The sequence below is a fragment of the Carcharodon carcharias genome, chromosome 10 (assembly GCF_017639515.1).
Source record: "Carcharodon carcharias isolate sCarCar2 chromosome 10, sCarCar2.pri, whole genome shotgun sequence".
NCBI lineage: Eukaryota > Metazoa > Chordata > Chondrichthyes > Lamniformes > Lamnidae > Carcharodon > Carcharodon carcharias.
Genome location: NC_054476.1, coordinates 134,838,288 through 134,861,666, shown reverse-complemented (window position 1 = coordinate 134,861,666; position 23,379 = coordinate 134,838,288). Strand labels below are relative to the sequence as shown.

At 41.9% G+C, this 23,379-nt stretch overlaps 1 protein-coding gene across 8 annotated transcripts in view; it reads left to right on the top strand.

Moving 5' to 3' along the window:
• The window catches only part of hip1 (huntingtin interacting protein 1), a 295,812-nt gene that overhangs the window by 211,657 nt on the left and 60,776 nt on the right, over positions 1-23,379 (top strand). For all 8 annotated transcript variants that reach the window (XM_041197228.1, XM_041197229.1, XM_041197230.1 and 5 more), the window contains one exon: positions 13,600-13,743. In XM_041197228.1, coding sequence (XP_041053162.1) covers positions 13,600-13,743 — 144 coding nt within the window. The remainder of the gene's footprint in view (positions 1-13,599; positions 13,744-23,379) is intronic.

Sequence of the window (23,379 nt, the reverse complement as noted above, 5' to 3'; positions counted from 1 at the left end):
GCCGACCTGTGCTCTGAGTTTCCATGCTCCTCTTGGCTGTTGCTCTGACTGATCCAATAATTACCAATAGCCGTTATACCCTTGTTCTGGACTATTTTGCCATTATGTACAGCAATAATTTGACCTGAGCTGGTGTTCAGAACTTTCTTTCTCTTCAGTGACGTTAATGGACCTTGGCTTTGTTTTGTATGAGTTCTTGATGGGAGTAAGGCAGGGTGAAAGGTCTGGTGCTTTCTAAAAGCCTTGCTCCCTTTTTGCTCACATCAGCTTTTTCATGAAAATTAACAATGCGCCAAATAGCTCTTCTTCACTCCATCTATGTTAAATAAAGACCAAGAAAGCAATTGGTCATGCGGCACAGAATTAATCTCATTCCTCGAGTCAAAGGCTCAGCAGATTTTAATTGAAGTATCCATAGATGTCTCTAATTACTGTCACAATTGTTACTTGTGGTAGAAGCATGTTTCAGTATGTACGAAGAGATTACCCATTAGGGTATACCTGGGAATACATTTCTGTCATATGTTACCACATTTGCAATTATGCTTGAATACTGCAGGATCCCAAGCTATAAATTCAGCATCCATGGAAATCGAGCATAGTAACTGTTGCACCTTCCATGTGTCGATATTTCTGTTTGGATCAAAAGGTAACATGACTTTTTGTTTACATTCTCTTCCCCGTCCACAATTTTTTTGCCCATCTCTCCTAGGGTCACAGCTCCATACTTCACCCAAACTGGGAGTTCCTCATGTGAGCCGAGACACTGCCAACAGGCTGTTCTACTGCAAAGAATGTTACAGCAAGCTTGATACTGTCTTGCTCTCACTCACTATCTTTCCAGCAGGACTTTCCTCAGATAGGAATTATGAAAATAAGCATCTTCCCATTTTCTCTCTCAGCACCCCTGGAGTGCCAAGGCCAGTTGCAGACCTCACACTTTCACATGTAAGATCAATAACTTGAGGATTGACTTGGGTACCTTGGTTTGTATGGCTCAGTTCCACCTTGCACAGTGCTGATAAAAATGAGCCAACAGGAGGACCAGCTACGATTTCCTGGATCTTTGCTGAGGATCACTCATTATTCTTAGTGACCAATACCATTAACACCATCTTGTGTTGTCACACAAGTAGTATAAAGGCTGCCTTGAATGGCAAAGTGGTTCATTGCCCAAATGCTCTCCTCCTGAATGCAAAGGGACCTCAAGGTCTTCACAAGCAATATGCCTTCTGTTTCAGCCATGATTGGGCTCAGGCGGAATGTTGTCAGCAGTTACCCCGAAGAAAGGTAACTACTGAGTTTTGTTCTGCTCGGGCTTCTATTACCTGACAATAATATTGCAGTTCTTTGGGACTCTTGCAACCTATTCCAATGATAAGCTATAAAATTCCTTAATCTCAGGATTCTGATGATGTATGGAAAGTGATAGGGCCAAAATCATATTGCCATCACAACAAGTTTGTTGTTTTCTGGTGCAATGACAGCCAGCTTACACTGATTGCAATACAGTGTAAAGAACAGACACCTGCCTGGTAAATGTACTGATGCAAACATGAAAGTTACCAACAGAAGAAAACCTTTGAAATTTTTTTAAACCAACCAACTCCCCAGCAGCCATTTTGTTTCCTCAAAAATGAAAGGAGTAAGATCCCTTGTTCTCCAAGGTTTAGTGAGTGAGAAGTGGTATGCTCCTAAGGATAAGCTATTTCCTAACATTCTTCACTCAGCAAGTAACTCACCACCTGGCTCCCCAAAGCCTGTCCAACATCAAGTCAAGTCAGGAATGTGATGGAATATTCTCCACCTGCCTGGGTCAGCGTGGCTCCAACAACATGCAAGAAGTTTGACACCAAACAGGATATAACAGCTTGCTTGATCGGCACTCTGTCCACCACTTTAAACATTCACCCCTCCACCACTGACGCACAGTGGCGCAGCAATGTCTACCAGATACAAAATGCACTGTATCATCTTGTCAAGCCTGCTTCGACAGCACCTTCCAAACATGGAACCTCTACCATCAAGAGTAACAAAGGGCAGCAAATACATGGGGCTCCAAGCCTGCAAGTTCTCCTCCAAGCCACACACCATCCTAATTTGAAAATTTGTCGCTGTTCCTTCACTGTCATTAGAAAATCATGGTACTTCCTCCTTAACAGCACTGCAGTGGTTTAAGAAGGCAGCTCACCACTACCTTCTCAAGAGCAAGTGGGAATGAGCAACAAATGCTAGCCTTGTCAGTGATGCTCACATCTCATGGACAAAAAAAAAGCTGGTTGTGTAAATCTTTATGACCAAATTGGATATGTTCCTGTTGAAATTGTTCAATGCAAAGGAGATAAAATCCACTCTCCAATTTTTAATTTAATTAAATTTAAGTGCCAAACCATTGTAATTCAGCATGCCAATGTCTGTGGCAAGAAATGCAGTATGACAGATTAACAGTTTGTAAGGGATAGTACCTTCCATAATTCCTGAATTTTCACCTCGATTGGACTTACATCTTAGAGTTCCTGGACATCAGCAGGGACTACATAAATAAGAGCAGAAATAGGTAATTCTGCCATTTAGTAAGAACATTACTGATCTACTGCAGCTGCATCTTCCCACACTATCCCTGCATCCTTTGACTTTCCCTGGTCTCCAAAAATCTATCGCTCTCTGACTTGAATATACAGCTCTCTGAAAATTCCAAAGATTCACAACCTTTTGAGCTGATCTCAGTTCTAAATGGCCAACCTCCTATTCTGAGACTGTGATTCGTAATTCTCCTCATCCAGGGGAAACATCCTCCCAGCATCCACCCTGTCAAGCCCCTTAAGAATTTTTGATGTTGAATGGGACCACCTCTCATTCTTTTAGGCTCCAGGGAGTTTCAGCCTCACCTACTCAACCTCACCTCCCAGAAACCCACCCCCCCACCCCCCAGGAATCAGCCTGGTCAATATTCATTGCACTTTCTCTAAGGCAGGTATAGCCTTCCTTAGGTAAGGAGACCAAAACTGCACCTAGTACAGTATTCCAGGTGTGGTTTCACCAAAGTCCTATACAATTGCAGTACTTTTATATTTCAGTCCCTTTGTAATAAAGGTCCACTCTGGACCTCACTTATTATGGATCATGGTATTCCCAGGATTTTAGATCAATTCTTCAACTTGATTTACTATTAAATAAGTTGTGGGAAGAGTGCAGAATAATTTATATCTCTTTCTTCTGGATTAGCTGTGCTGTCCAGAGCTTTTCCACTATCAAGTAACAGCAACTTGCTTTTATATAGCACTATTAATGTAATAAAATTTCACAGGTGTTTCATAGGTGCATATAAAAACAAAATAAGACGTCAAGCCACATTAAGAGATATGTGGGCAGATGACGAAAAGTTTGGTTAGAGAAGTAGATTTTAAGGAAGGATGAGGCCATAAAGACATTTGAAAACCAGAATGAGAAAATTGATGTGTTTAACCAGAGACTGTGTAGACCGAGGGAACATAGGGGTGATGGGTGATTGCAACTGGGTGCAAGTAAGGACATGAGCAGCAGAGTTTGGAAGACACCAAGCTTAGTGAGAATAAAACATTGAAAGTTGGCCAGGAAGGTTTGAATGAGGGTTTTGGCAGCAGATGAGTTGAGACGAGCGCGGAGTTGGGCAGTTACAGAGGTGGAAATAGGCAGTCTTTGTGGTGGTACAGCTATGTGCTCGGAAGCTCATCTCAGAATTGAATATGACACCAAAGGATGGTGACAGTACTTTGAAGGAGAGGGGTGGACAGTACATGTGAAGAGAGAACCGTTAACAAAACTGCTGACACAGAAACCAGGAAGGAAGCTGAATAATCATTAATTTAGTGGGATTAGATTTGAGAGAGCAGGAGGTGGATCTCATTGTCAAGATCAATCTGGATAGGGCATGAGGTGAGATAGGAGAGAAACTAGAGAAAGATGGGAGCTCAAGGACAGTGGAGGGGTGGGGGAACCTTAGATGACGTTTGGCACAGTGGGCTGGTGAGAGGGACGGAAGTGGCAAGGGTAGCTAATCAGATGGTCTGAATCCTACTGATGAAGAAGCTCATGAGCTCCTTGCATCTATTCTTGGAGGTGAGGGTGGAGGAGACAGAGGAGAGGGTTTAAGAAGACAGTTAACCAGAGTTGATCATGAGATTAGCAATTTGAGCCATTTTAAGATCTGCTCTGAATGTCTTGTGTGCATTTAGGTTGTTTTAATTAATGTAACTTGCCTGAATTTTTCAAAATTAAATTGTCTCCTGTTTAATTTTCCCCTTGTCCCGAACTGAACTTTAGCTTTCCTGATTCCATATCTTATGGAAGCACTGGAACGTTCCCTAATATCCTGCCCCATTGAAATGCTTCTATTGGTTCTCTGGTGGTGTCTTTTGCTCATGTCCCCCAAGCTGTTGAACTTGGATATCTTGACAGGTGCTCCCAAATTAACAGTGCTCGTTTCCTGTAATTTTCAATCACTGTTGCTGAATGCCCCCACCTCTTAGCAGATTGGCTCTCAGATCTCATTAAGCTCTCATGCAACCTTTATCCTCTGCCATTTCTTTTGAAGCTGGCCAGCCTCCATTCTCAACCTAGGTTTGTTCTGCCATGGCCAAGTAATCCCCTTCAAGCTGATTTCCATTCCTCTCATTCTCATCAGTTCTCTCTCCAACCAATCCCACTCACATTTTTATTGCTGCTGGGTGACTGTTACGAGGATAAAAATAGAAAAACATCAGTGTGCGAACTCCTAATGCTCATGCAATGTCTGTGTTATTATCTTTATGATGCAACAGATTGTCTCATTATTTTGTTGTACTGGGATTGGCAGTTATGTGATTGTACCAGATATGGAACTTTTAATGTCAGTAAAAAATGTGAATGAGTCTGATTAATGCATAACTAGCAGTGCCAGTAGTCTCCTGATGTCTGCAATCTGAGGTTGGCAACTCTGGCATTCCCACAGCTGCCGAGGGACTCTTGTTTACGCAGCCTGTAGTAGACTCCCCAGGGTTTTAATGTAGTACAGAAAATTCCCACTGGGTGCCAAAGCACTTGATCTCTCTGAAAAAGGAGTTGAAAGTCAGAGTAATTGGGGAACCTGGCTGTATTCTCAAGGTACTCCATAATTGAGATTGGCAATGCATCAAGCTAACTGGATTATGTTTTTATATAAGCAAACTATTTGTAGGGGAGCAACATACAACAAACAGTCCCTATGGCTATTACAGATAGAATTAGCCAACTGTTCAGAATTATCTACAAAAGACATCCTCAGTACAGAGCCCAAAACAGCAATGCTGAAGTTTTATGCCATAGTTTAGGGTTTGAGTTCACTGCGAATCTCCAAATCAAATCTTGGAAGAACTGCCCAAGGAGTTAAGCTTTTGGTGATCAAATTGAAACCAATTTGAAGATTCCAAAAGTCACCTAGGCCAAAAAATCTCTACTTGACATGGATTCTAAGATCCACGTCAGTTGAGCTGTGATTGCCAGATACTGCTCTTCCTTGGGTGGGGGATAGTTAATATGAGTGTCTAGGTAGAATGCCACTTACTGGCTTTGTCTCTTCCACCTCCCAACCCTGATAGTAATGCCAGTGAAGAACTGAATCTGGCAGTTTAAACAAGTGCAGCCATCTGTTTTTAATTTGTTCCCATCATGTGGGTGACACTGGCAAAGCTGTATTTATTGCTCACTTGGTATTGGTGCTCCCATGATGTCATCAGGAACATAGGAAATAGGAGCAGGAATAGGCCATTCGGCTTCTCCAGCCTGCTGTACCATTCAACTAGATCATGGATGATCATCTAACTCGATGCCATTTTCCTGCACTAAACCCATATTCCTTGATGTCTTTTAATATCTAGAAATATATTGATATCTGTCTTGAACATGCTCAATGATAGAGTCTCTAGTCATTGAGGAAGAGAATTCCAAAGATTCACCACCCTCTGAGTGAAGAAATTCCTCCTCATCTCAGTACCCCTCATTCTGTGACTATGTCCCCTGGTTCTTGACTCCCCCAGCCAGGCTGAACATTCTTCCTGCCTCTACCTGGTTGGGTCCTGTAAGAATTTTGTATGTTTCAATGATATCACCTTTCATTCTTCTAACCGCTTGAGAATACAGGCCCAGTCTCCTCAATCCCTCCTTATAAGACAATCCCACCATTGCAGGAATCAGCTTGGTGAACCTTTGTTAGACTGTCTGTGGCAAGTGTATCCTTCCTTGGGTAAGGATACCAAAACTTTGTACAATACTCCAAGTGTGGTCTCACCAAGGCTCTATACAGCTTTAGCAAAGCATCTTTACTCCTGTACTCAAATCCCCTTGCGATGAAGGCTAACATACCATTTGCCTTCCTAATTGCTTACTGCAACTGCATGTTAGCTTTTAGTGACTTATGAACAAGGGCACCTAGGCCCCTTTGGACATCAACTCTTCCCAATCTCTCATTTAAGAAATACTCTGCATTTCTGTTTTCCTACCAACGTGAATAATTTCACATTTTTCCACTTTATATTTAATCTGCCATGTTGCTGCTCACTCGTTTTGCTTGTCTAACTCCCCTTGAAGTCTCTTTACATCCTCTTCACAACTCTTCTTCCCACTTATTTTGTGTCAGCAGCAAACTTGAAAATATTACATTTGGTCCCCACATGCAAATCATTGATATAAATTGTGAACAGCTGGGCCCAAGCATTGATCCTTGCAGTACCCCACCAACCACTGCCTGCCCAGCTAAGAATGACATGTTGATTCCTACTGTTTTCTGTCTGTTAACCAACTCTCAATTCATGGCAGTACATTACACCCAAATCCATGTATTCTGATTTTGTTTACTAATCTCCTGTGTGGGATCTTATCGAAAGCCTACTGAAAATCCAAATATACCACATCCACTGGTTCCCCCTTATCTATTCGGTTAGTTACATTCTCAAAAGACTTCAACAGGTTTGTCAAACATAAGTTCCCTTTCCTAAATCCATGTTGACTCTACCCAATCCTACCACTATTTTCTAAGTGACCAGTTATTACGTGGTTTATAATAGATTCTAGTTATTTCCGCACTACTGATGTCAGGCTAACAAGTCTGTAGTTTGCTGTTTCTTTCTGCCTCTTAAATAGTGGGGTTACATTTGCTACCTTCCAATCTGCAGGGACAGTTCAAGAATTTATAAAATTTTGGAAGATGACCATCAATGCATCAATTATCTCTACAGCCACCTCTTTCAACAGTGAGATGTAGATCATCGGTCCATGGGATTTAACAACTATTTCAGTCCCATTAATTTCTTCAGTACTTTCAAGGCCTTCAGGGCCTTCAAGGAGGGGAGGGAGGTGAAGATACGGAGAGCATGGGGCTAAGGTGAAGGCATTGCCACCAATGGTGGGACAAAGGAAGGAGAGAATGCACAAGAGGTTAGAGAAGAGTATGAGGCTGTTGGACTGGAGGATGCACAGATGTGGGTTTCAGTGGAAGATGGGTTGAGGTAGGGGAAAGAGATGAGCAATATTATGGCTATGCAATTAGTACTTTCTTTCAGTTCCTCATTCTCGCTAGTCCCTTGGCTCTCTATTATTTGAGAGGCTTTTTGTACTTTACCCCTTGAAGATCGACACCAAGTATTTGTTTAGTTTATTATTCAGTAGGGAATGCCAGCGTATTGACCAAGCAACAGTAAAGAAATTATGACTTAAAAGGTAATGGTATTCCCAATGCTGCTTTTGCTTTCCTCAACAACTCATTGATATAACACCTTTTATTATAGAAAAAAAATCTCCCAATTACATCAGATGTATAATCAGAAAAAAATGGATGTCACACTGAAGAAGTAATATTAGATAAGGTGACCAAAGGCTATGTCAATGGGGTTGTTTTTTAAGCAGGGCCTTCAAGGAGGGGAGGGAGGTGAAGATACGGAGAGCATGGGGCTAAGGTGAAGGCATTGCCACCAATGGTGGGACAAAGGAAGGAGAGAATGCACAAGAGGTCAGAGAAGAGTATGAGGCTGTTGGACTAGAGGATGTCACTGATTTAGGAAAGGGTGAGGCCATGAAAGGACCTAAAATGGGGAAGAGAATTTTACGTTTAAGCATTTGGGGATTAGGAGCCAATGTAAGTTGATGACGTGTGATGAATGAACAGGACATGGTTCGAGATAGAATATGAGTGGTAAAGTTTAGGGCTAAAGTTTGTGGAGAATGAAGGATGGGAGATCAGCCAGGAGAGCATTGGAGCAGTCAAGTCAGGAAGTGACGAGCACAGATGTGGGTTTCAGTGGAAGATGGGTTGAGATAGGGGGAAGAGATGAGCAATATTATGGCTATGCAACTAGTTGTTCTTTGTGATGGAGAAGATACAGCATCAGACTGAGACCAAAGAGAATATTGAGGCTTCAAAGAGTTGGTTCTGTATGATGTGGTGGTTAGGCAGGAGATTGAATTGTGGATGAACATTATGGACTGGTTATGGGCCACAGTCAATGGTTTCAGTCTCCAGATGTTAACTGGAGGAAATTGCATCTCACCCAATATTGGATGTTTGACAAGCAGCGTGTGGCAATGCAGAAACAACAGAAGGATTGAAACATGTAGGAGAGTGGTAGAACTGGTTGCTATCAGTGGAAGCTGACCCTGCTCTGTGGGTGGATTTTGTTAAAGGGCAACATGTAGATAAGGAATTGGAGCAGGGATAGATCCCTGGGATAATTTGAGTTAATGGTGAGGCGGTGGGCAGAGAAATCATTGCTTGGAGATGCTGTGGCTATGATTAGACAGATAAGAAAGGGGCAAAAGGAAGGCAGTTCCGCTGAGCTGGACAGGAGAAGATGGTTGTGTGGCTGAAAGGTGGACAGTTGCAGATTGTTCAAGGAGGACTGAGGGATAATACACCACAATCACAGAAAATGCCATTTGTGATTTTGGTTAGCACTGGTTGTGCCATGGTAGGGGTGGAAACCTCAATGAGATTCAGTGGAATTGTGGGAAAGCTGAGCATGAATTTGGGATAAAACAGTCAAGGATCTGGGAGCAGAAAGAGAAGTTGAGATGGATTTATGCTGTCAAAGTAACTAATTAAATAGACGAGAATGATTATCAGTGTGAGGAACCTACATTTCTACATTTTTATAAAAGATACATAGATATGCTCATTGCTATTTTTAAAATTTTAAAACTGAGCAAAGATCCTTGAAATGGCTGAAACTATGTCTACCTGTGACCCCTGAACAAAAGAAGCCACCTGGCAGTTTTAGGTAAAATTACACCTCGTTATTTGTGATGAGCCACCTTATGACCCCGCTGTAGACTGTACAGCCCAACTGCAAAGGCCATTTGCATTTAACCACCCAGGGTGGTCAGAAGGAGGTGGCTCTCCCAAAGGCCTTGCAACTTTCATTTCAATTCCTAATGGCTGAGTTTGGGTTCCAGATGATGGATAGGCTCAGACGAATGCTCTGGCGCATGGCAGATGGTGGAATTTGAATTCAATTCATAAAATCTAGAATGAAAGCCAGCCTTGGTAATGGTAGCCATGAAAGCATTGATTGTTGTTTTAAAAAAAAATCTATCTGATTCACTAATGTCCTTAAGGGAAGGAAATTTGCCATCCTTACCTGGCCTGGCCTCAATGTGACTCCAGACCCATAGCAATATGGTTGACTCTTAACTGCCCTCTGAAATGGCCTTGCAAGCTAATCAGTTTATGGGCAGTTAGGGATGGGCAATAAGTGCTGGCCTTGCCAGTGATGCCCAGATCCCAAGAGAGAATAAATTAAAAAGAAAGCAATCTAGATGTACTGACGTTTTTGAATCTGTATTCATTAAACTTATGAACTCAGCAATTCGCACAGTTGAGTTCAGCTTTAATGACACCATGAGTCCCAAATAGATGATGTTGCAATGGGATCCCCTCTAGGCCCAGCTCTCATTAGCATTTTCATTGGTTTCCACGAGGAACACGTTTTCAACAGAATAACCCCTAACCTCCTAACCTTGCATATGTCTGATGCACAGGTGATATGTTTGATCTGTTTGAATCAGCAGCTGTGTGTAAGAATTTCCTTACACATGTTAATGCGATCCATCCCGCACTCAAATTCACTGGTGAAATAGAGCAGCCTAAGGAGCTCCCTTCAACTTGATGTGCTAGTTAAGATATCCGCCAGTGGGTTCTCTACTGCAAGCCTACCTTCACTGGTCAAGCTCCAGGCGCTTTCAAATTGGCCTTAAGTGCAATCTTGTAAATAAGGTCCAAGCATTTGCTCATCGTGCAAGTTTGATGCCAAAATAGGGCACATCAAAGCTATCCTGCAGGATAATGGCTACCCTGATCAGGCCATTGCTTGCTGTGAATGGTGCATACTCATGAATGGACCTAAGAGTGCTACTTTTAGACCTGAAAAGTTCCCAATTTACATCAAACTGCCCTGGAAAGGTAAGGCATCCCAAAAATCTGAACCAGTGATGCTAACCATTCCATGCTGCTACAATGCAGAGGCAACATGAGCGGTATTTTCCATTAACAGGATGTTGCTGCTAAGCTAAAAAGATGTTCTGCCAGCACACAGATGAGTAATGTACTATATGAATTTTGGTGCCGTTGTGATGCTAAATTTGTAGGCTGTACGTCTCTTTGGCAGTAGGCAGAGGATTGATTGCATTGAACCAGCCCATGCTTCCAAAATCCAAACGTTAAAGTGTAATGTTAGATGTGATTCCACAATTGGACAGCATTTGCTGAATCCTCCCAAGTGTGCTAAAAATGACATTAACAACCAAATTAAGACTATCAGTCTGGTTTGCAGTGTGGCTCACTTATACTTGCTAGAAGCTACATATATTCACATGTAGGGATCTTTCCTCTGCAGGCAAAAAGGAACATATCCAGGCATTGTACCTTTTTTGAATTAAACAAAAGCATGGGGGCTATAGTTCCCTAATGTATTCTCCATGGTAACGTCATGACCAATCAGCACCCTTTTCTTATGTATTATAAATTGTTGCTGCCTTTGAAATTTGGCATTCTTGCATTTATCCTAATGAGTGCAAGCTGAAAAACTTCAACAGCATGTATCTTTTTATTTCAGCAATACTCAAAGTTCTTCTAAAGTAATGAGGAAACCATAGTAGGTGTAGATAATTATCATTCACCATTTTGAATTGTTCTTGCAATATCGGTGCAATTCAAATAGACAAAATGGAAAGCTTTCACACATCCACTACTGTGCTTTACTGAAATTTCAACACTAAGCCTTTTGAACTCAGCAGCACTACCATTGCTGAATCCTGCACCATCAACAATGAGGGTTATGATTGACCAGAAACTGAACTAGGCTAGCCTTATAGACACTATTGCAAAAGCAGGTCAGAGGCTTGGAATTCAGCAGTTGTTAGGAAACAGAGATAGTTTAAGTGAGTTGTGTGTTTTTGGGTGCATTAGGAATAAAGTATATCTTTAAGTTTTTTTTCTTTTTGTGGGTTAAAAGGTCAAACCTGGGATCTAGTTTCATTTTTGAATGAAGACAGCAGGTCCAAAGCTCTGTTTGTATACCTGCATTTTTAATGAGATTCTTACGACTGTTGAAGAGAAGTTAAAGCGCAAATGAGAGTAGCAAAAACTGCGCTGTTGCCTAGCATCAGGGGTCCAGAGGGGGACTCACACAGACACTGACGGAGGAAAAGCAGCAGTTGGAGTACGGTTAAAAACAGCTGCCTGAGAGAGACTGGACAACAGAGGGGCAGATAGCAAGTCCTAAACTGAAGTGGAAGCCAAGACTCCAGAGAAGCAGTCTACATGGGAGAGGGAACTGCAGAGAGTAGATTTCCCAAAGGAACCGAAAGGTCTCAAGGCCAAAGAGAGACAGAAACAGGAGAAAGTCCGAAGAGGACCTTCTAGTCAAATGAAGGCCAGGAACCTGGAAATGGTCCTGTTAAGTGAAGTTAAGAGTGAGGAGCAGAGGAAGGCTTCAAGCTTAGAGTTGAAAGCTGCAGGAAGCAGATTTAAAGTGATATAGGCTTGTGAGGAACCAGAAGGAGACAGCTGAAGGCCTGTAACTCTTTACTATGAGCATGTGAAGCAGTGGTGCACTGCTGACGGGTGAGTTGGTGAGAGAGAGTCTATGGAAGGAAGCTTGAATGCATGTGGTGACCCAGGGGAGAGGAACATTGGAAGTGGATCTCTGCGGAAGGTGTCTGAGAGAGTGTCGGTTTGGGAGAAGATTCCAAAGCAAGTTCTTGGAGATTGGATACCTTGTGTGAAAGACGGAGTTAAGTGAGACTGGTCAACTCTTGGTGTAACAAGTGTCTGGAGGGGGGGTGATGTTGATGAGAGATCCATAGCATCTATTTGGGGTGGCATCTGTCACTTGGTTTCAGAGTGTGGTGTGTCTGACCACAAGTTGCCTATTGGTTTACATGAACTATGTACTTATTGTGGACATTAGAGTATTAGATAGCTTTTGTAACTTGTGTTATCCTTACAAATCTGTATGTACCTGTAAAGATATAATTGTGGTTGAAAGAGTAATGTAATATGGTTCATCTTTTCTTGGTGAATAAATGTTTTATCCTTTTGTTAAAAGTTCATCAGCTGACTCCTATGACTCTGTTCAGTAGCCACTCTCCACGTATCTAATCAAAATAGAGTTTGGATCTGTCAAGCCGAGTTCCACCCTGGAATCAGGCTTGTCCAGTTTGTAGCATCAGCTGGGGTCATAACACAGTGAATAACTCACCTCTTGACTCCCGAAAAGCCTATCCACTATCTACAAAGTAATTCTCAGGATTATGGATTATTCTCAACTTGCTTGGATGTGTGCAGCTTCAACTACACTCATGAATCTCTGCATCATTCAGAAGAAAGCACCTCACTTGATTGGCATCTATCACCTTAAACATTCACTCCCTTTGCTGTCAGTGCACAGTAGCAGCAGTGTGTACCATCTACAAGATGCACTGCAGCAGCTAACGAGGGTTCTTTTGACACCACCTTGCAAACCTGTGACCTCTACCACCAAGAGGAACAAGGGCAGCAGACCCATTGGAACGCCACCACCTGCAAGCTCTCTTCCAAATCATGCAACCATCTTGACTTGAAAATCTGTTGCTGTTCCTTCACTGTCACTGGATTAAAATTCTGATCTCCATCCCCAAGAGCATTGTAGGTGTAGCTATACCAGATGGACTGCAGTGGTTCAAGAATGTGGCTAATGATCAAGGGCAACAAATGCTGGCCTTGCCCGCAGCACCCACATCCCATGATCAAATGGAAAAAAATCACCCTTGATGTCGATCAAATTAACCAATTTACCACCATTCTCTCACTTCTCAATTTGCAGTTAAATACTGAATCATGTTGATCTAGAAATTCTGAATGGTATTAATGGCAGATGCTTAACATCTTTGCATGATGTTCCTTTCTGTATTCTCTCTAAGTTACCTGAAAGAGAGAAGAAAGTTGATGTTTTTGCACGCAGACTGAACAGTCCGCATCCAAAGCTTTATCCTGTCTGCTCTTTTCAAATATTTTTAGACTGAATATATACTTTGTGTGTTTAACTTTAGCGTTAATGATCAATTGTTTCTTTGTAGAACCCTCCTAACTTTCTGCGAGCCTCAGCGCTGTCAGAGCACGTCAGCCCTGTTGTCGTCATCCCTGTTGAATCCACCTCCCCCGACAGCGAGCCAGTTGTGGAAACAGACGATCTGGTTGAGATGAACTCCTCATCCCAGCAGGTATGGAAAGTGGAGTTTAATGAGAACTTGTGCAGCTGTGTAGGCTTTGCTTAGCTAACCTGACATTGTGGCTCTGAGTCAGCTTTATCATGCAGCCAAGATGTTCTTGTATCTTGTCTCAATGGCTGATTGAGCAACTGCATTGAGTAGTGTAGAGGCCAACCTCTTCAGGAGAAGGGAGAATATTAGAAACAAAATGTAGAACAAAGCTGTTTGTAGCAATGTAATTACATCCGCAAGAAGGGAGGTAGCTAGACAGTTTCAATTTGACTGAGCTTTTTGATGACCCATTACTGTCATAATGACTGTTTTCAACAAATCACATGAGTTTGTGAGGGAGAAAATTAAATTTGAACTTTTATCCCTTTTTTTCAGGAGATTTCTGTAAGTTTTCCCCTTTTTTCAGCTCCTAAACTGTATCTGTGCCTGGTTTGAGAGGGTGCAAGATTTGTTCTTGGACTGCAATTATTGCATCTGGTGGTTGGAGATAGGAGATACCAAAGGTCATCCCCTGGTTTGCCCATCACCTCCTGAAATCAATGCAGTCGCCGTTTGACACCTTCCAGTTCAATGAAACCCTGATAGGGAATTGAACAGCCCCCCCTTTGGCCCAAGATCCATATGCTGTTTTCCTAACATCCATGGATGAAACACATCTATTTATAACTGGAATCATCCTGGTCACTTTCCTTGGAACCGTTTGCATTGTATCCATCTGCATTTCAAGCTAGGATGGCTGACACATTTCATTTCAGAATAGCCTCACCTTGACTGGTAGAATGCTGCAATACTTCATTTTTACAAATACGATTTACTTCAGAAGTATTCAGGTAAATGAGCTCTTGGGGTGATCAGTGGTAACACCCTGATTCTTTCATGATAAAAACAGAATATGCTAGAAATGCTCAGCAGGTTAGGCAGTATTTGTAGAAATAGAAAAGCAGTGTTAGGTTGATGAATCTTTTATCAGAGCTGGAAAACGACGTAACATGTTTTAAGTAAAGAGGCAGGGTAATGTGGGAGAGGAGGAAAGAACAAAAAGGAAGGTCTGTGATAGGATGGAAAGCAGGAGTGATTTAAATGACAAAAGAGGTAATGGTGCAAGGCAAAAGGCGATGATACTGGAGCAAGTCAAGAAACAAAAGATGTGTCTAGACGAGGTGTAAATGGGAAAGAACAGAATCATCACATACAGCTGCTGTCCAACAAAATGGAGACCAAAATTCTGATCTGATATTGTTGACTTAATCCCTTTAAGTACTTTACAGCCATCTGAACTCAACGTTGAATTTGATAATTTCATTTCTAAATCCTTTTCCTCAGCTACTTCTCTTAAATAGAACCCTCTTTCTAAATATATATATATATATATATATATATATATATAGATATTCAGCTTATAAGGAGTTAATTTGGAAGGCATCTTTTCTTAACATAAGATCAGCTGCAAGGTTTTTATTGTAGTACTGGTGATTTACAATGTTTAACAAAGGGGCGATCTTGAGCATTTCATGGCATGGTGATTGACCAGTTCCCGGGGGCACCTGAGCTGTCTGCGGTGAAAGTGATTGTTTATGTAAGTTGCTGTAGCTATGGGACAAACGGAAAGCCTCGGGTGGGGCTTTTGAAAATGTTGAAATTGTAAAATAGGCTGTCGACTAAGATTTTGTCCACGCAGTGTTGGCAGCCCACCTTTCAATAATGAAAGAATTGTGATCTACTCATTTCTAAAGGTGGGTCCAATTTGGGCCCTTAATTTCCCCTCCCCTCAGCCACCTCTAAGCCTCACTGGGGTTGGTTTTCTTTCCCTTCGACGCCAAAGTGTTGAGAGTAAATCTGAGGGTTTTGTAATGGAAAGAGAAGGTCAGTTAGCTTGGGTATAGCAAGCTTCAAAATGGGCTTTTGACTACTTACTCTGCATTTTTCATAGCACGAGGGGTGTACTGAAATGACTAATTTCATTGTTAAAACTACACTCCTTTCATTCCTGCATTTTATATATGATAAACCAGAATTTGGATGTGATCATTTAACATCCTAAAGATATTGAACGAATGCGAAGTAAATCAGGGTTTATATTTGATCACTAAGTCACGCTCTTGTTTTGCTAGATATTGGGCAGTTTGTATGGGGATGCAACAGCTTGTGGTTTGTAATAGAAAAGATTATAGTGAGAAGAGAAGTAGATTATTACAGAAATTGGATTATAGGAAAGAGGTGAAACCTAGACAAAGCCAATGTTGAGTTGGGAGAAAGTTCTAATACAGATGAATAGCTTGCAATAGGGTAAGTTTTTCTTCCCTTTGCTTTAACAGGATTTATGGTAAATGTTGAACAGAATCTGCAGTCAAAAAGAGACTTGTGAAATTGCGAACAATATGTTTTTTTCTCTGGATCTTTTATCATCGTGCAGTAGAGAGGATTAATGTATAGGAGAGGCATTGAGACAGAGGTGAAAGAATTGTTACCATGGGGATAATTGCCTTCTCTTTGAATAGCTTAATGCACTGCTTCGCTGAAGAGGTTTGAAGGATTATTAGCTGCATCCATTAGGGGAGCTGTGCTTTCATCTGGACCAGTCTGGAATCTTTAGTATTCCGTGCGGAGCTGCTCCAGGAGGGCTTTGTGGAACTCGTGCAGCTTGAGTCGTGACTGCAGAACATTACATCTTTATTTCACGAGAGTAGCTACCACTGTTCTATTTCTGTGGGAAGCAAAATAACCATGAGCAAATATACAGCCTCTGAATAAAATTTCTTTCTGTCACTGCTCTCTAAATTATTAGATTGACCTTAGATTGCGTGGATAGATTCTGTAATGCCAACATTAAAATATTAGTTGGAAAATCCAGAATCATGACCTTGCTGTTGTACTATCTCATATGCCTGCTCGCACAGTTAGCCTGCTAACTTCCACCATGCAGTCCCACAGTCTTGATTTTGGCCTATCATGCGTATTTTTGTTTGCTTGCCAAGATCCAATTTATCACCTTTTGGAGGGTATCTGTCTTCAACTGCAAGCTTCAACTGCATAACTTCAGCTGTCTTGCCCCTAAGCTCTGGCATTCCCTCTCTGGATCTCTCTGCCTCTCTACCCCTCCTCCCCTAAATAAGATGTTTGTTAAAATCAACCTCTTTGAACAAGCTTTAGGTCATTTACTCTGTACCTCCTTAAGTGATGTGGTGCTGAGTTTTGTTTGACACTCCTGTGAAGTGCCTTGGGGCATTTTACTATGTTAAGGCAAATATATAAATGCAAGTTGTTGGGATGATCACTCTAGGTTGAAGACTAGCGTCTCTTGCCACCATGTTTGCCACCATCTGCTTGCTATACTTTTTATATACATGCTCCCCTTGATTTGTTGCTAGCAAAGTAATATCTGGATTTTCAGAACCCCTCCACCAAACATCAAGCCATCGTTACCAAGGCTGTCGCTGACCTCATCTCGCTTGGAGATATCCCTTTCACGGTCTCCCAACAGAATAGCCACCCAATACCACACAGCCCACCTCCACCTCTTTTCCAAAATCCACAAACAAGACTGTCTTGTAGACCCATGGTTTCAGCCTGTCCTTCCTCCACAGAACTGATTTCTTAGCTTGACTTTTTTTTCCCTCCTCCTTGCCCAGTCTTATCCCATCTACAGCCATGATGCTTCTGATGCCCTCAGCCACTTTGATGGTTTCCTGGCCCGAACAGTCTCTTTTTCTCCAGGCATGTCCAATCCCTCTACACTTTAATCCTTCACTGGGACAGCCTAAGGGCCTCCACTTATTTCTTGATCGGAGGTCCAACCAGTTCCCATCCATCACCAGCCTTCTCTGCTTGGCTGAACTTATTTTCACATTCAATAACTTCCTTTGACCCCACTCGTTTCCTTTAAGTAAAAGGTGTCGCTCTGGGAATCCTAATGGGCCTTATCTATGCCTGCCTTTTTGTAGGATATGTGGAATCTTCTTTGTTCTAGTCTTATGCAGGTCCCTCACTCACCTCTTTTTCCTGTACGTTGGTGACTGTATTGGTGCCGTTTCCTGCTCTCATCCCGAACTGAAAAATTTCTTCAACTTTGCTTCCAATTTCTGCTCATTTTCGCTATCCCACAAAAAGGCAGGCATAGCTAAGGCCCATTAGAATTTCCAGACCGATGCCTTTTACTTAGAGGAAACGAGTGGGGTCAAAGGAGAAGTTACTGAATGTGAAAATAAGTTCAGCCAAGCAGAGGAGGCTGATGATGGATAGGAACTGGTTGGACCTCCGATCAAGTAATAAGTGGAGGCCCTTAGGCTGTCCCGGTGAAGAATAAAAGTGTAGAGGGATTGGACATGCCTGGAGAAAAAGAGACTGTTAGGGCCAGGAAACCATCAAAGTGGCTGAGGGCATCAGAAGCAAGGGGAGCATCTCCTCAAACTCTTCCCTTCCCTTCCTCAACTTCTTTGTCTTCATTTTATGGATGATCTATCAACTAATATCCACTAAAAGCCCAGTGATTCCCAAAGCTACCTTGACTACACTTCTTATCACTGCCCCCTCCCCTTCTTGCAAGGGCTCTATTCCACTCTCCCAATTCCTCCTCCTCTGCCATATCTGTTCTTACAATTCCACCTTGCATATCAGTGCTTCTGTTATATCTTTTTTCTCAATCGAGGATTTCACTCCATTGTGCCCTTTCCTGCACTTCTGCTCTCACCCTCTCTCCTGTATAGCATGATAAGCGTTCCCCTTGTCCTCACCTTTTGCCCCACCAACATGCACCTAGGTATATCTGTAGCTCCACTTACAGCGTTCCAAAGGGACCATTCCCTCCCCAACACCCTGTCAATTACAGCTGACATTCTGTCCCTATCTCACGCAAATGCAGGAGCTATATATGACAGCATATGATGAAAAGCAAAGAAAAGCTTTCCCTATTACAAGCTGTTTATCTGTGTTAGAACTTTCTTCCAACTCAACATTAACTTTGTCTAGGTTTCACCCCTTTCCATTATAATCCAACTTCTGCTACAGTACTCGTCCCTTCTCACTATAAATCCAAGGTCTGTCTGAAGCCATCATCTTCTCTATTATAAGCCGCAAGCTGTTGCATCCCCAGTACAAACTACCCAATATCTGGTAAAACATGAGCGTAACTCAATGATCAAACATAAACCCTGATTTACTTTGCATTAGTTGGCAATCTTTTGAATGATAAATGATCACACCCAAATTCTAGTTTATCTTGTATAAAACACATGAATGAAAGGAGTGTAGTTTTCACAATTAAATTAGCCACTTCATTACAATCCTCATGCTACAAAAAATACACAGTTACAGTATATAGGCATTGGAGTTAAAAGCCCAATTTCAGGTTTGCTGTTGTCAAGCTAACTGACCTTCTCTTTCCATTACACAACCCTCCGAATTAGTCTAACACTTTGGCATCTGAGAAAATTAGTATACTTTGTTCCTGTTCCTTTACGTTGAGGAGTCCAAACACACATTGTGTGATTGCTTTGGGAACACCTTCACTCAGTCCACAGGCATGACCCTGAGCTCCCAGTTACCTGTCATTTTAATTCACCACCCACTCTGTCAACTGTCCACAGCCTCCTGCAATGTTCTGTTGAAGCTCAAGATAAACTTGAGAAATGACCCCTCTTCTTTCGAATATACAGCTCACAAGCTTGTAGATTCAACATTATGTTCAACAATTTCACATTATAACCATTGCCCCTATTTGTTTGGACAGCTGCAATTCACAATGATTCTTGCTGAAAAAAGAGACTTTAAAGCTTTTTGTCGTGCACTCATCAGGACACTTTGCAAGAATACCAATATAAGGGGAAAACAACAATTTATACTATATGAGAAGAGAGTGCTGATTGGTTGGCAAGTGTACTCTGATTAACAGAGGCCTTGCCATGGAGAAAGCACCAGTGATGGTGACTGACAATTGACTGACGAGCATTGTTGAAATTTAAATCAGGCAGCTTGACCCTGATTGGTCAAGGAATTGCCCTGAGGAATGAGTCAGTGAATGGCTGTCACTTATTTTGTTTAGCTGAAACTGGTGCAATGTGTGTACTTGTTCTTTCTGTCTGTGTATTAATATACGTTGTTTCCAGTACACTTGAGAGCTGGACTGACAATCTTAAATTGGTTGTCAGCATAATTCTTAGCGCACAGGACTATTTAGCAAATGTTGTTCAATCGCAGAATCACATCTAATGTGGGCGATTGTTCTGAGCTTTGCAAGCACCGGCTGGTTGGGTATGGTCTGTAACTTGTCTGTTGCAAACAGCTGCTGGGATATGCTGTTTGATACGATCCACCAGTCTTTGGGATGTACAGCCTACACACCTACACACTGGCACTGAAATTCATATGCTACATTATTCATTTGTGTGATAGGCAGAAACCGTCTTTTTGGCTTGATGGCAAGCAGTGTGGCGCATTTGTATGTACTGGAAGCTACATATATTATTCTCCATGGCAATGCCTCTACCAATCGGAGTCCACTTGCCAACCAATCAGCATATTCTTTTCGTTGTTGCTTTCCCCTTATATTGGTATTCTTGCGAAGTGTTGTGATGAGTAGAAGATGAAAAGCTTCGACACGTCGCTTTTTTCAGCAATACATAATGATTCTGCCATTCTTATGTGTACCTCCTCTTGACCTATCTTTTTGTTTCTTTAATTGTCTCATTACTATCTCCTTTTTGCCTTGGTTCATCATCCCCTTAAGACCATAAGACATAGGAGCAGAATTAGGCCCTTTGGCCCATCGAGTCTGCTCAACCATTCAATGAAATGAGATCATGGTTGATCGGATAATCCTCAACTCCACTTTCCTGCCTTTTCCCCATACCCCTTGATTCCCTTACTGATTAAAAAATCTGTCTATTTCTGCCTTGAATATACTTAACGATCCAGCCTCTGCAGCCCTCTGGTAAAGAATTCCACAGATTGACTACCCTCTGAGGGAAGAAATTTCCCCTCCATCTCTTTTAAATGGATGACCCCTTACTCTGAGATAATGCCCTCTGGTTCTAGACTCTTCCACAAGGGGAAATAACCTCTCAGCATCTACCCTGTCAAGCCCACTAAGAATCTTATGTTTCAATAAGGTCACCTCGCATTCGCCTGAACTCTAATGAGCACAGGCCCAACCTACTCAACCTTTCCTTATAAGAAAACCCCTCCATCCCTGGGATCAACCTAATGAACCTTCTCTGAACTGCCTCCGATACCAGTATATCTTTCCTTAGATAAGGGGACCAAAATTGTTCACAGTATTCTAGGTGTGGTCTAACTAGTGCCTTGTATAGTCTTAGCAAGACTTCCCTATTTTTACACTCTATTCCCTTTGAAATCAAGGCCAACATGCCATTTGCCTTACCTATTACCTGCTGAACTTGTATGCGAGCTTTTTGGGATTCATGCATGAGCACCCCCAAATCCCTCTGTGCTGAAGCTTTCTTCAGTCTTTCTCCATTTAAGTAATATTCAGCTCCTCTTTTCTTCCTGCTAAAATGCATAACCTCACATTTTCCCACATTATATTCCATCTACCAAATTTTTGCCCACTCACCTAACCTGTCTGTATCCCTCTGTAGACGCTGTCATCCTCACCACTTGCCTTCCCGCTTATTTTTGTCATCCGCAAACTTGGTGATTGTACATTCATTTCCGTCATCCAAGTCATTAATATATATCGTAAGTAATTGTGGCCCCAGCACTGATCCCTGTGGCATTCCAATAGTTACAGGTTGCCATCCTGAAAATGTACCTGGTATCCCAACTCTCTGCCTTCTATCAGTTAGCCAGGCCTTTATCCATGCTTAATATACTACCCCCAACACCATAGGCTCTAATCTTATTAAGAAGCCTTATGTGTGTTGTCTTATCGGACGCCTTTTGGAAATGCAAATATATTACATCTACTGGTTCCCCTTTATCTATCCTGCTTGTTACCTTTTCAAAGAATTCTAATAATTTTTTCAGGCATGATTCCCCCTTCATGAAGCCATGCTGACTCTGCTTGATTATATTATGCATTTCTAAATGCTCTGCTATTACATCCTTTATAATAGACGCTAACATTTTCCCAGTGACAGATGTTAAGCTAACTGGCCCATAGTTACCTGTTTTTTGTCTCCCTCCCTTTCTGAATAAGGGTGTTACATTGGCAGTTTTCCAATCCTCTGGGACTCTTCCAGAATCTAAGGATTCTTGAAGGTTACTACCAGTGCATCCACTATATCTGCAGCTACTTCCTTTAATATCCTTAGGATGCAACCCCTCAGGTCCAGGTGACTTATTGGCCTTTAGCTCCATTAGTTTCCCTAGTACTTTTTCTCTAGTGATAGTTATTGTATTTATTTCCCCCCCGCCCCTTTTCCCCCTTGATTATGTAGTATTTTTGGTATGCTATTCGTGCCTTCTACCATGAAGACTGATGCAAAGCATTTATTCAACTCCTCTGCCATTTCCTGGTTCCCCACTATTATTCCCCAAACTCATTCTCTAAAAGGCCTATATTGACTTTGGCCTCTCTCTTCCTTTTCATATATTTAAAGAAGCTCTTACTGTCCGTTTTTATATTACTTGCTAGTGTAGCCTCAAAGTTTGTTCTCTCCCTCTTTATATTTTTTTTGGTCATCTCCTGTTGATTTTTAAAATTTTCCCAATCCTCTGGCTTACCACTAATCTTTGCCACATTGTATGTTTTTTCTTTCACTTTGATACTATCCTTAACTTCCTTGGTTAACCGTGGTTGGTTTATCCCTTTCCTACAATCCTCCTTCCTCACTAGGGTATATCTTTGTTGCCTATGTCATTTATTCTCCTTCTACACTATCACATACCTTCCCTTTTTTCCAGCCCCTTTTCCTCCTCCCTGCCTGTTTACTTGCTTAAAACACATTACATCTCTAACTACTTCCATTTCTGATGAAACATTATCATTTGGAACCCACAGATACTGCCTGTCCTGCTGAGTATTTTCAGAATTTTCTATTTTTATGAGTTTTCTGTCATCTCTAGGGTAATACAATTGTATTGCCTTGAAAAAAAGGGCTCTGCTGGCTTGTGTGGTGTGCACTACGAAACTGAGCCCTACAGACAGACTGTGAACATCTTGATTCAATTTCCAGTTTCCTGATCAATGAAGTTGTAGCAGAGAGGTGAATTTATTGGCCTAAACGCCCATAAGCCAGAGAAATATTCAAATACTGACAGGGTTCCCTCTCCAGATTTTTTAAAAGTTATTTTACGGGATGTGGGCGTTGCTGGCTTGGCCAGCATTTATTGCCTGTGCCTAATTGATTTTGAGAAGGTGGTGGTGAGCCACCTCCTTGAACTGCTGGAGTTCAAGTAGTGTAGATACACCCACAGTGCTGTTAGGAAGGGATTTCCAGGATTTTGACCTGGCAACAATGAAGGAACGGGGATATATTTCCAAGTCAGGATGGTGGGTGGCTTGGAGGTGAACTTGAAGGTGGTGGTATTCCCATGTGTCTGCTGCCCTTGTCCTTTTGAAATGGTAGAGATTGCAGGTTTGGAAGGTGTTGTCGAAAGAGTCTTGGTGAGTTGCTGCAGTGCATCTTGTAGATGGTACACACACTGCTGCCACTGTGCATTGGTGGAGGAGGGAGTGCA